The sequence below is a fragment of the Thermobia domestica genome, unplaced genomic scaffold (assembly GCF_964235325.1).
Source record: "Thermobia domestica unplaced genomic scaffold, izTheDome1.hap1.1 HAP1_SCAFFOLD_953, whole genome shotgun sequence".
NCBI lineage: Eukaryota > Metazoa > Arthropoda > Insecta > Zygentoma > Lepismatidae > Thermobia > Thermobia domestica.
The window spans coordinates 57,271-71,368 of NW_027656663.1; the positions used below are offsets into that span (position 1 = coordinate 57,271).

General features: G+C 33.9%; 1 protein-coding gene across 1 annotated transcript; it reads right to left on the minus strand.

Moving 5' to 3' along the window:
• Positions 1-2,205: 2,205 nt before the first annotated feature.
• Positions 2,206-14,051, minus strand: LOC145677496 (uncharacterized). Its single transcript, XM_081747973.1, has 2 exons — positions 9,016-14,051; positions 2,206-5,194 (listed from the first exon to the last, which is right to left on the minus strand). Exon 1 carries the CDS (start codon positions 13,151-13,153, stop codon positions 11,690-11,692), a length of 1,464 nt encoding a protein of 487 aa, XP_081604099.1. The 5' UTR covers positions 13,154-14,051; the 3' UTR covers positions 2,206-5,194; positions 9,016-11,689.
• Positions 14,052-14,098: the final 47 nt, after the last annotated feature.

Genomic DNA, 14,098 nt, shown 5'->3' on the forward strand with positions numbered 1-14,098 from the left:
ATTGAACATTGATAAATGCATTTTTTGCACACCGGAAGTACCATTCTTAGGGTGCATTATGAGCCCGAAGGTGACCAAGAAGGATTAAAAAAACTATTAAAGCAGTCAGGGAATTACCAACGCGCACTAATATTAAAAGTCTGCAATCTGCATTGGGATTATTTAATTGGTGTCAAAATTTTATACCAGATTATGCTACAAAAGCCGCCCCATTATATGAACTGGAACGTAAGGATCGAAAATGGCAGTGGACTGAGGAATGCGAGAAAGCTTTCAATCAGATTAAGGACGATATTTGTGCAAATATCTTTTTGTCACATCCTGATTTTAGAAAACATTTTTATGTGCAGGTAGATGCTTCAACCGTTGGTTTAGGCTGTAAATTATGGCAGGAACAGGGTGTGAACCACAGATTATCCAGTGCATTACTCGCACCTTGACCCCATGCGAACGTCGGTATTCGATTTCGGAATATCTAGCAGTCATTTACGCCTTGCGAAAATGGAGACCCGTGTTGTTAGGAAGACGTATCATAATTGTTACCGACCATCATGCTCTTCATTTTCTTAAGCGTGTAAAATCATGGAACAATAGGTTATCTCGTTGGAGTGCAGAAATTCGTGAGTTCCAGCATAACAGAATTTGTGAAAGGCAAAAACAACAAATTTTGTGATAAACTTAGTAGTTTATTTCCATCGCACAGACTGCTTAAAGTACACTCATCCCACGTATTACAGGATGAAGTTCTTAATATCTCCCCTGGACGATTAGCAGACCTTCAAAGACAATGTTCAGACATTCGAAATGTTATTCGTGTTTTAGAAGGAACACTGGACGAAATAGAATTTCAGAATACTAGACCTTGGAAGCAATGCTACAAATTAGAAAACGATATTCTGCTCATTCGAGACTTTCATCATCCCAACAAGTGGAAAATTTGCATACCACCAGTTTTGTTACACAACATACTTACCGCGTACCTTACTGATGGAGGACACCCAGGTACAGATCGTACTACAGCACTTATTTCAAAGGCATTCCATTGGAAAGGATTGAGAAACTCAGTTAAGAACTTCATTCGAGATTGCGTTACGTGCGCTCGAATGAAACCAGATCAACACTCACCGGCCAAGTTGTTAAGTACTATTTCATCGCGAAGACCACGAGATTGTATTTTCATTGATATTTTGGGAGCGTATCCGGTTGGAAAGTCAATACATCTGGTTGGAAAGTGACATTTCAATACAAACCATTAACCCTTTGATAGCCAGTACTTCTTCGCAAAGTGAATCAATTTGCTCGGTCATTTGTTCGGGTACCAATAAGAATCTCACCGACCTGAAGCTCATTTTTTCGAATTTCAAACTTTATTAACCAAGCCTCGTATATAGAGGAACAATATCGAAGCCTTCTTCATCGATTTGGTATTTTGTGCATTTGTGTTGGTGAGTCTCACTTCGATTTTACAGCTATATATGATCGGGAAACAGGGACTCTGTTCACGTGATAGTAACATGTTTGGTGGCTGTTTTCTTCTCCCTAACTTTCCGGGCCGTTGCTTTTTCACCGACGCACTGTGGTACATGAGTGCTGATTCGTCAATGACTCTGCTCCTGAAGAAAAACTAGTAATATGTAAGCTGTGTTTGGCCAAGGGAAAATCCAGTCGTGTTATTGCCTGTGAAGACGCACAACACGAGCAAGGTCACGGCCTGCTCGTGTGCTACTTTAAGCTAATTCGCGCGCTCCCCTCGTTTTTGGGTTGAACATTAAAAGCAATCTTAAGTTAAGTGTTACCAGTGTATTAGAACTTTTAGTTTCACGTGACAAGTGGGTTCCAGGTTGTTAAATCGTAAAAAGAATTACGCCGCAGTGGACAATCGTTAAGTATTACAGTAGGAGATTATAGCGGACTCTTGGGACTACCCGACATACTCCTAAAACTATCCCGGCTCCGGTACAGGAACTCTTCTTTGGACCCCCTTTTGCATCCAGTTTGGATTCGACGTCAGCACACAAGCGGCATCAGCAGCGAACCAACTGACCGGTCGAAGATTATTGTGAGTAAGTGAAATCTTAATTCATCAATTGTGCCACACAGCCACCTTTATTTAAAAAGAAAAGAGAAATATATAAATAAATAAAGTAAGGTAGAAATAAAATGAGGTTAGAACAGCCGTAAACACAAACAGCAAAAGTTGCTTGTTCATTTCTAATTTTTTGATGTTCTTTTAAGTTGTATGAATTACATTCAGTATCATTACATTTTCTACGCATTTTAACCAGGTTTTGTGATTTGTACCGCAAGGTAATTTTGGTTTGTTAACATTTATCCTTAATTTAACCATTTGCACACTTTTCCATTTTTATGGTATCTATGTTTTGTCTACCGTTCTTCCCAGCTTCGGTTTACAAGAACATAGGTACGGATGAAATCGTGATTTGCCGTAGGAAAGCTGGGATAAATGCACCAAACGAGTGACAGACAGAGAGAGAGAGAGAGATGTATAAACCTTTGGGAAAAGGCGAAAACTAATATGAGCGTTATAGTTATATTTATAAGATTCTAACAATGACAAAAAACACGATTTCATATTTTTGTCGGAATTTTCTTCTCACCAAAACACTAGATTTTAACTCACAAAACCACGCCACACACTGCGCTTTCTCTTGAGTAGACGCCATCTTTGTCACATGATTTGCGGTTATAACGTCAACGTTTACTTCCGCTCATTGTTGCCTACAAAATTTTAACATTTCCACTAAAAATAACAAACAAAATACATAATTGTAAGTAGTACTTTCAAAGTTACAGCTTTTTACTTTTTGCAGTTTTGGAAGACTCTATTTATGTCCTAGAGAGCATTATCATTTTTTATAACTCCCAAATTTAAGGAATGGACCAATGTACCTCTAAAAAACGAGAGGAGTACCTCAATGTGCCCATGTCTTATAAAAGAGAATTTACTCTTATATTAAAGTATATAATCATAAACGTGATAAAAAGAGACAAAACGTGAAGAAAAATAAGAAAATTTGAAAATTGAAAGATCCAAAATATGAAAAATATGAAATTTTATTGTAATAAGCTTTAAAGATGAAGTATTGTATATATGAGGCGCCCAGTATCAAAACCAAACAAATTCTTTTTTTTTTTTTTTTTTTTTTTTACCAGAATTGAGTTATATATCGCTTGTTATATGTTTGGTCTAAAGGAATTCCATGGAAACAGAATTTTATTTAATAGTTTAATATTTCATACTAAAAAAAAAACAGTTCAAATATGGGACTGTACGCTCGTATATTGAGCTTCACTGCATGTTTTGCGAGATAACTCCAAACTAAGCGAAATGGATGTGGCGGATTTTGATACTAGGCACCTCATATGTATAACTAACCTTACATTTATAGGTCACTGTCAAACCGTGATTTAAATATTTCCCTTTCTGTGTTTTGTTTCCTTCCCTGCATATCATTATGTAATAACTAAGAAACGGATGGGCTCAGGAAAAGAGCGATTTTCTTTTACGTTTGTAGATTAAACCTGTTACTGGTAGCTTTAAATGTGAAGAATGTGACACTGAAGAAACAAACGATTCAACTTTATAGAACCATACAAGAAAAAAAAAAATCGAAATTTACTCATGGTTCAATTACGTAATTGTAGTAGCATTATGTGCAATGATTGTGCAGGTCGAACTGAGTGATTATGGGTTGAAAATGGCGTCAGTGCCGATGCTATTTCTTTCCTGTACGGATCAGAATAGTTTCGAAGAGTTATATCTCTGTGATGCGTAGTAAGTTGACGATTAAAGTAAATTGTGTCTGCCAGTGTCAAGTCACTAATACGTGAAAGAGATTCTCTAATGTATTTCATTGCTAACAGAAAACAATCTTTCTACTTTGCTTTTTCACACGTCTCCGAGGCCACACTATAACTAGGAATTATACAGCGCTGTTTAAACTTTCAGCTCTAGAAAGAATCAAAATTATTATAGCACGGTGAAAATAAAAATAATTTACATTTTAAGCTTAGTGTATAATCAAACTTTAAAGAATATGGTAATGTTAGGTAAAAATAGACTGATTACTTTTCTTGAACCACGTACATGGCAGCCTCGCTCAAACTTACACATTTATTTTTAAATCATAAGAAATTAGTGATAGATTCCAAACTCATACATTTCTTTGCACCTACAAAAATTCTTTTATTCTTAAATTATAAAGAACACATTAAACACATTAATGAATAAGAAGAAATAATTCAACAAGTGCGCCATCAGTATTTGTTTACACTTTATTCAAGCTCTCAATAATTGCACGGCGAGATTGTCTTCTACGCAGACTTGCCAGAAAGGTTTTGTCATAGAACAAACAAATCAGTGGGATCACAGCCACATGAGAATAAAATACAACATAACAAGCAAAGTCTGCTCTTAACGGCATGTTCCATACGAGAACATAATTTACGTAACTTGGAATATCTTCAACGATGTCTAAAATAAACAATGGCAACTTACATAAGAAATAAGAACCAATAATAAACAGGCATAAAGTACTCGATTTTCGAGTTCCATCGTCAAAATCTGAGTGATTTGATTTAATTTTACCAATAATGTACATCATAAAAAGTCCCATTGTGAGAGATAAAGGCACCACAAACCCTAAAAGAAAAGTATAAACTCCATAACCTTCCCATAGAATATCACAATAGTTATCTTTTACATTTATTTCAGAGGATGCCATGTACGGCGCAATGAAGACAGCACTTGTTAGCCAGCCACCGACAGTTATGTAAAGTGGAAAATGTTCTTCTTGCATGTAGCGGAAACGATTTTTCCATTTACTATTTATGATCATGTCTAAACTTAGCACCGTAATAAAAACGCTGGAGGCTATCATATTGATTCCGTAAGCAACATTATCCAAAATACAGCCAAACATGCCCATCGGCCACTCACTTGTCTCAATCCATATGAAATAAAAGACTATCTGTAGAATGAAAAAAAGATTGGCCACGGCTAAATTTAAAATTATAATGTTTGTGATAGTTCGAAGTTGTTTGTTGATTTTGATCGCTGCTATGAGTGCTGAGTTGGTGACCAAACTCACGAACCCAATCATCACAAAAGTCAGATTGAAGAAGTCTTCATCCTCCATGATGTTTGTGGTTTCCTTTAGTAGTTGGTGCGGAACTGAAAGAAACAAATATTATATTAAATGATAATGAAACGTAAATAGGAATTTCAATATATTTTTCAAGTTTGAGTTGGAAATATATTTAGTAATTTAGATTATTTGTTCTTAAATCGGTAAAATCCTAAAACCCAAAATTCAGTTTTTCAACTTCCAAACCATACTACGCGTAAGTATGGAAATCCTTATAGAATGACTATGTCTGTCTGTCCGTCCATAACTAGTGTCTTTTTAAAATCGATTCAGTCTCCCAGGAATACATGTATATTAGATCTTCACACTTATTTCTCTAATAAAACTGAAATGGGTAGAAATGAATACTACTTCCTGTTTCAATTTGGATCTTTATAGACCAAAAAAAGACGGAACAAACTTTTTTTTTTAAATCGATTTAGGACACCAAGAATATCTTTTATTTGTCATTCTTCTACTGAAACTGTAAGTAATAAACTGCTAGTTTAATTTCCGGTTTCCGTATTGATTCCCAACTAGTGATAGTTATAGGAGGTAGAGCGAAACTGATTTTAATACGGATTCAGCATCCGATGAACAGGTTCAATTTTTATATTATTCATATACTGCAAATAGTAGACCAATGTATAACTTTGGATTCAAAGGGATTTAAGGTCTGTATGTTTGGTTGTCAGATATAATCCAAGCAAAACTGTCCAGATCCGAAGGATTCAAGCAAACTTCGGAAGGAGAGGACACACACGGATACTCTCGGCGTCCAAGCACAGTGATTCGAATCGCAAATCTAGTCAAACCAAAATCCAGTACAGGACTTCTCTATTTGTTGAAGTACCATAGGAACGTTTCAGAAACATAATGTGACAAAAAAAAGTATTTTATAATGAAATTATTGCTTTACATCTTTATAATCACGGGAATTGAGTCAGGCAACATCGAAAGAAGGAAAATAATCGTTATGGATATTGTTCCTTAATCTCAAGAAAACGAAATCTCTTGGTTGAAAAAAAAAAGTTTCAAACACAGACACCAATTTTTCAATCATAAAATTAATATTTGAATAATTCAACATAAACCTAACCCTAGTAGCAGAGACAACTTGTAAATCACTTGCTGTAAGCTTGAATTACAAGTCTGCCAAGCTCGCATCCATCTTGATTGAAAATCGTACAAGCATGCCGCAAGCTGGATTCCAGTAACGAAGTTACATGGGGGCAACCTTGCATTTAGTGTTTCATCCAAGCTTCAGGCAAGCGTTTTACAAGTTAAGTGAATAGCCAATGAACGGCCAGTGATCGTCTGACGCTCTGCGAAGGATCTAAAGCATCGTTTGCAAATACAACAAAAGGCAGATTGTGTGAAAGCATGCGTTTCAAGTGCAAGCGTAGAAAGCCAAAAGCCAAGCACGCGCCAACTGGCCGAAAGCTTTCTTGCTACTAGGGAATCTAAGTTCGTTCTTACACAAATTACCTCGTTCTAACTTGTAAGAGGATATTTTCTCAAAAGCAGCAGCTGTATTATTTTCTGAACAATCAGTTGTTGTGCTTGAAGTATCATTGTCATCTTGCTAATCAACATGTGGTTCTTTACAAATACGAGAATTTCAGAGGACACAGTTCTTATCCTTTGTTTCTTCGCAGTTGTTTGTTCTTTGAGGAACAATGAGCTCTGTTAGATGAAGGGTATCTTCGAAGTAATTCTCTCTCGATCATTATTGTGCATAAGCTTATCTGAATGTTCTTAAACATGTATGTGTATCCTCTAACTCTTCCTTTAATATAGCTGCTGTCCAATAGGTAATATAACATCTTGTATGCTGTAACTTTCTCACATTCAATACGAACCTTATGAAACATAACAGGCATGTAGTACTATAGAAACGAGACAATATACAACTTTACCGATTCATGCACGCATCAAAAGTAGAAACATTCATGAAGTAACAATTAGAAATAGCACACAATATGCACTGAAAAAAAAGTTTGGTCAAATTGACCAAAAAATAGTTCCTGGGTACCAAATCGTTTGGTCAATATAGCGCCAACCAAACGCTTGGTCACCAGCACTAAATCGTTTGGTCACGATTTGTTTGGTTGCAGGAACCTATTATTTGGTTACCAGTACCAAATATGCATTTGGTAATTTTGACCAAATAATGACCAAACAAGTAGAATTTGGTTGGGAATACCAAAAATTTGGTTAAAATGAACGAAATTTGGTTCTTGGAACCAAATAATTTGGTTGGAAATACTAAACGCGTATTTAGTGAATTTGACCAAACCATTTGGTAGCAATTACCAAAGACTGTTGCTATAGGTACTAAACTGAAAATAATACGAGGGTTATCACAAAATTCATGGGAAATTTTTTCTAACGAAAATGGTAACAAAGCAAGAAATTTTTAAACATGCAAATGGAAAGTTAATACATATGTAAATATTACGTATAGATTGGATATAAATACATATTCCCATAATACGAACAATCATTTTTACTTTTTTTTTCTCGTGCTATATTCTGATGGAGATGTGTATGTTTACACAATTCCTTACATGTAACGTTTACGTATATGCTAACCTTCCATTTGGATATTTCAGAAGTTTTTGATGCGTGACCATTTTCGTAAGAAAGAAAAAAAAAAAAAGTTGCCATGACTTTTGCGGTAACCCACATATAAAGTTAGAAGTTATTGCTTCTAGTTACTAAGAACTTCTTCAAAAATAAGATTTACATATACATTTTGAAGCAACATACGAAATATGTATACGAATACATGTAAATTTAAAACTCTATGTATATGTACACAAAGTTGCAAATCAATTTTTTGAGGAAAATAGAACTATTTAATATATAAAGAATTTACACACAACATTTTTCTACAAAATCATTTTATTGTAAATAATAATAGTAAAAAAACAGCAACTGAGTCATACAGGTTTCAAAATTAAACAATGATATTAACATCTGTTAAAGTACTGAAAGTAAGATTTTTAGATCAAATTCAAAACTTCAAGAAAAAACGTAAAGAACTTAAAGAAAACTTATACTGTAATTTTACTCCCAGTAAACAACATTGAAGATTTTTGAAAATAAATTAGAAACTAGTTGCTGAAAAACTTCGCATACGTATTTAAAATGTTAATACAAGAAAAAAGTTTATCTACGACTTTGGTCGGAAATACATATTTACGGAACTGGGGCCAATTTAAGATAATCAGTAGAAATGTTCGCAGGAGTGGCTACAATGAATAAAACAACGGAGAAACATCGCACACGTGTTCAGAACCTCACTATAAGTAAAGAGTTTATTTGCGATTTCGGTTGGAAAAGCCTAATTACAGAAATTAGGCCAATTTAAGGTAAGTAGAACATACATACTTTTCCGTAATTAAACGTTTCAGATCAAATTAAAACAACCCTCTCGTATCGAGGTACTCAACCGTGTGCAAAGTTCCTCGATTGTTTCATTCAATGTAGTATCCTACGATCAATTCAAATAATTACATTAATATATTGATAAATTGAGAAAACAACCAATTTTGTCACACCAGACCCTTTGTAGGTACGAAATCAAAGATATACAAAGACTGAAAAACATATAACTGAACCGGAATTCCAACCCGGAACCTCCCGCTTACCATGCAGATGCGCTACCACTGCGCCATTCAGTCCGCTCCCAGAACAGCCATACACTCTTCCACCTTGTGGAACAACATCGTTATAAAGAGTGAAAGAATGTATAGTTGTTACTGAGAGCGGACTGAGTAGCACGTCTGCATGGTAAGACGAAGATCCCGGGTTCCACTCACGGCTCAGACGCATTTTTTGACTCTTGTATGTCTTCAATTACCTTAAATTGGTTCCATCTGCATAATTAGGCGCTTCCGATCAAAGTTGCAAATAAACTCGTTTTCTTATACGGAGGTCCTGAACACACTATGCGAGGCTTGTCGGTTTATTCCTGGAATATCATGCATGTACATAAATACATCTACATTTTCATAAAGTTCTAATACATGTACACACATATATGAACAAAGTTATAAATCAACTTTTGGAGAAAAGTAGAACGAATTTAAGATATAAAGAATGTACATAAAATACTTTTCTACACAAGAATTTTATTATAATTGAGTATAGCAACTGAGCCATACAGACTTCAAAATTAAACAAAAATATTAAATTCAAAATTAAACAATGATATTAATATTTATCAACTGTTCACTGAAAATAAAATAGCATTTTAGGCCAAATATAAATCGTTTCAAAATTAAACAATGATATTAATATTTATCAACTGTTCACTGAAAATAAAAAAGCATTTTAGGCCAAATATAAATCGTTTCAAAATTACACAACGATACTAACATTTATCAACTGTTTACTGAAAATAAAATAACATTTTTAGGCCAAATATAAATCGTTTCAAAATTAAACAATGATACTAACATTTATCAACTGTTTACTGAAAATAAAATAACATTTTTAGGCCAAATATAAATCGTTTCAAAATTACACAACGATACTAACATTTATCAACTGTTCACTGAAAATAAAAAAGCATTTTAGGCCAAATATAAATCGTTTCAAAATTACACAACGATACTAACATTTATCAACTGTTTACTGAAAATAAAATAACATTTTTAGGCCAAATATAAATCGTTTCAAAATTAAACAATGATACTAACATTTATCAACTGTTTACTGAAATTAAAATAACATTTTTAGGCCAAATATAAATCGTTTCAAAATTACACAACGATACTAACATTTATCAACTGTTTACTGAAAATAAAATAACATTTTTAGGCCAAATATAAATCGTTTCAAAATTAAACAATGATACTAACATTTATCAACTGTTTACTGAAAATAAAATAACATTTTTAGGCCAAATATAAATTTTTATAACAAAAAAAGATAAAGAAATATAGGAAAATTTAAGCTATAATTTTACTCCCAGCAAACAGCATTGAAGATCTTTCAAATAAATTATGAACTATTCTTAACTGAGCGAGAAACTAGTTTTAATTAAGCTATTGGACGATACAGATACACAGTGGAAGCTTGGGAGATACATAATTTACGACTTTTCAAGTTTTACAACTGAAATGTAGGTTTCATGAGTGCATTACCTGAAAGCTCTCCATTGCTGTTAGACGAGAATATATTCTTCAACATTCACGTTTTTTTAAACAATCATTCATTCCTACTAACTTATTACTACCATTCTTAATTTCTCGTATAACTATTTATTGTGTGACAATCCTCCTATAACTGAACAAATATGTTGTTCTGATAACAGCCCGTTCATTTAGGAACAGCAATGTAGTATTATTAGTCACAGAATAGAATTCTTTGCTTGGACAAATTCTAAATTAACTGGAAGTTTTAATATTGCTACACAATCAAGCCAAGATTGCCTTCAAGTTATCCCTTTAAAGCGCATTTCGTAAAGGAACGCAGAGCATATTGTTACCCAATGCTACAAGAAAAGTAGGACTCACCTCAACTATATTATTATGAAGAACACAGACCAGCTTTTCTGTTTGTTTTACTTCATATGCATACACGTGTTCATTGAAAGATATAGTCTCTAGCTCTTTGCATACAAAAGCTACAGTTTCTTCTCGATTAACTAAAATAGTTGTAATACTACCAAACACAGGAAAGTGACTGAGAATATCAAGAACAAGAATCATGCCTGGTTTATACATTGTTCCTTTAATTGAAACCTATCGTGGTATATAACTCATCTCGAAAGATCTGCTAGGAAGAATGTCATTTATATGTATAAAATCAGTATGTGATGATACTAGTATTTCTTCTCCCGGCCCGACTGATACTGTGGAAGACTTTAGTCCTCGTTGAGCTAACATTCTTTCTGCTTGTATTAACTGGTGTCTTAAAGCTAAAGTATATGTAAGATTCTTTCGTGACGTAGTTACATATGACGCAGATTTAAAAATGTTATGTTTTGCTTCAAATCTCATATTCCATAAGTGAACTAACGGTCCTGACTGACGCATTATCATCGGATAATGACACATAAAATGGTACTTTGGTTTCAAAGGTTCATTGAAAACTTTTAGGAACAACTCGTGATGTTCTTGAATCAAAATGTTCAACAGTATATCACACCCTATTTGAAAAGATGGAGCAGTAACTAAGTCGATTATTTTTCTTAATGTTATATATAAATCCCAAACATTGTCGTTTGGTGGAATAAGATCTCCAACCGCAATTCCCAAATACCTAACAAAAAACAACATTTGATTAGCAGACATGTTTATGTTTCCTTTTTTCAACTTTTCCATGGTAATTACAGGTGGTCTGTTTCGTTTTTCGTTTGAACCAACGTCCAAAAACTGGATCCGAGAGTTTAATGTTTCAAGAGTAAATATTTTACAGTTTAGAATGAAGTGTCGAAGTATGTTGACAACATCATAAATACATACGCCTTCAAGAAGGTCATGCATTATATCAGCTGAAGCGTTTTTTGTGACGTGGAATGAATTGATTTAATGAAAAACACACTTTTCTTTAATCCCAGTTTCAGATTGTTTATTAACAGCTACATCTTCGTCATAGTTTTTTCTATTCCTTAAAGTTTGATTGTGTAAGTCAAACGAAACTAATAATTCATTTCTAGAGATCTTACAAAACCTACAGGGATGCAAAGAGGAAAAACTTTCTACAAAACCTAAAATACTATGCAGCCCCAAATTGTCGCCACAAATTATACCAATGCAAAAATATATAGTTTCAAAGCCGTTTTCTGTGTTTACTGATATGCCTTCATTTTCAAGAAATTTTATTTCTTCCAATAAAATGTTAAATGTCGCTTTGTTTCCAAACATAATTCTGTCTGACGAATGAAACAAAAGCACTAATATTATGTTGTCTAGTAAAGAACGAAATTCCGGAGGAAGACATGGTATACTTACATATACCGCCCCAAGTTTGTGAATACCAGCATGGGAGCCTAATGCATTTCCTGTTTCAAAATCGTCAAAATAAAGGAAGACCGGAAATACATTTTTCTTACCAAGGAAGTTTACCTTTTCCCTCCAAAGTAAACACTGTGTAAAATTTGAAATAATGTCACATGATGATAATTTATCTAGGTAGTCACGCGTTTTCATCAATACTCCGGGCATGGAAAACATTCGCTCAAGAACTTTACTGAAAGGAATGAAATGTCCGACAGAGACAGTTGGAGTTAAAACAAGTTTTCCAGATACCATTTTGTTTTCTAACCGTGTGCCAATTACATACTCAATTGGTTTTATTAAATATCCATTATTTTCTAAATACTTTCTTCGCAAATAATCAGTTTCTAAACCTTCAAAAGGATTTTCTAGACATTCAAATTTTCTTTCAATGGATCTCGCTTTTGAAGGTTCAAGTGTCTTGATAGCTTCCAAGACATCATTTTTCAGTGAAGATAATAATGGACCATAAAAGTTGGAGACCATTTCCACGTTGTGCTGAATTTGGGAACGTGTCAAATTTCCCGTAGCATACAATTGTGAAACAAATGTAGCACTTTCTAACTTTACATTTGAAGCAAATAGATCATCGTTAACCGTTTCATTATTCTCTATTTTTGGGGTTACAAGTGGTTCTTCTGAACACAATATTGAAGGAACATCATCATCGGTTATAGCATCACAAGATCTGCCTGCAACATCCGTTGAGTGTACGTTGTTGGCAACTACGGAATAAGGAGCTGCTTTACATACAGCTACGTTAAATAACTTTCGTCTGCAATATAGATTTTTGTGTTTCTTCCGAAAATGATCTCTAAGTGATTTGGCCCCTTGAAATTCGCGAAAACAACCTTCATCAATACATCTAAAGACTCCATTGGAGGATATTCTGTGTTTGAACTTTAAATGAAGGATAAGTGATGCTACTAGCATAAAATTTGATTTGCAAACTGAACAAACAGGCATTGTTACAAACAACAACATATAATTCATTCAATTACATACGTACTGAAATAAACATGGTACATTTGTTTAGAAAAACGTGATTCAAGAGAGCATAAAATAGCAGTAATTGTATCTGTTTTGACCACTATTGTTTACAGATACCGGTATTTCACATCAGTTTGTTTTAAAGACCAATCATGTCCAACAATAGTGTATTTACACTCATGATCTGTTTATCGTGAGGAGTACTTATGTCATATACCGCTTTTTGCAAAAGAAGCCAAAGATGTTCCCCTTCCTTAGGGTATTCTGCGTTAAACACAAAAAAAGTTTTAAAACATATGTCCACACCCTTGAGCACGTTGTCTAGCAGATAAAGGGTGTTGTCTATTATCACGTACGTTCCTTGAATGTCTTTTAAAGAAGAGCCCACAACAATTACTGAGGGTTGGCGTGTTAAACCCAACATTGATAACTTCTTGTCTCTCGTTTCCATGAAGGGTTGAACATCACCCATTACCTGTTGGAATTAGAGAGAGGTTAACTGATCATGTTACATACTTAAATAATTTTTCTTACATATAAGAACAAAGACATTTCTGCTTCCTCAATAGTCTGAAGCATTATTTATTGTACATTTACAATGACATATGCATTTTGCGCCTATAAATATATGTTATTTTGAAGCTAAAACATTGGTAAGTAATACTAATACTGCAAAGTTTTAAAAGCTCTTAAATGCTTTAAAAGCTGCAAAGGTTTTCAAAAGCTATTTATATCTGACTGCAAAAACGATACGTTCAAACAAGGACAGAAGCTACTAAATTACGAAAACTCGACAACTTGTCCTCAAATAGACTTAAGAACTTCCTCACTAGCATTTACCAACAGAGAATATAGAATAGATCACATTTATGCTCAATAAGTGATTTTGGTTATTAAAATGAAATGAAATTTTTGAGTTTTATGCCCCACAGTTATGCCGGCTACGCT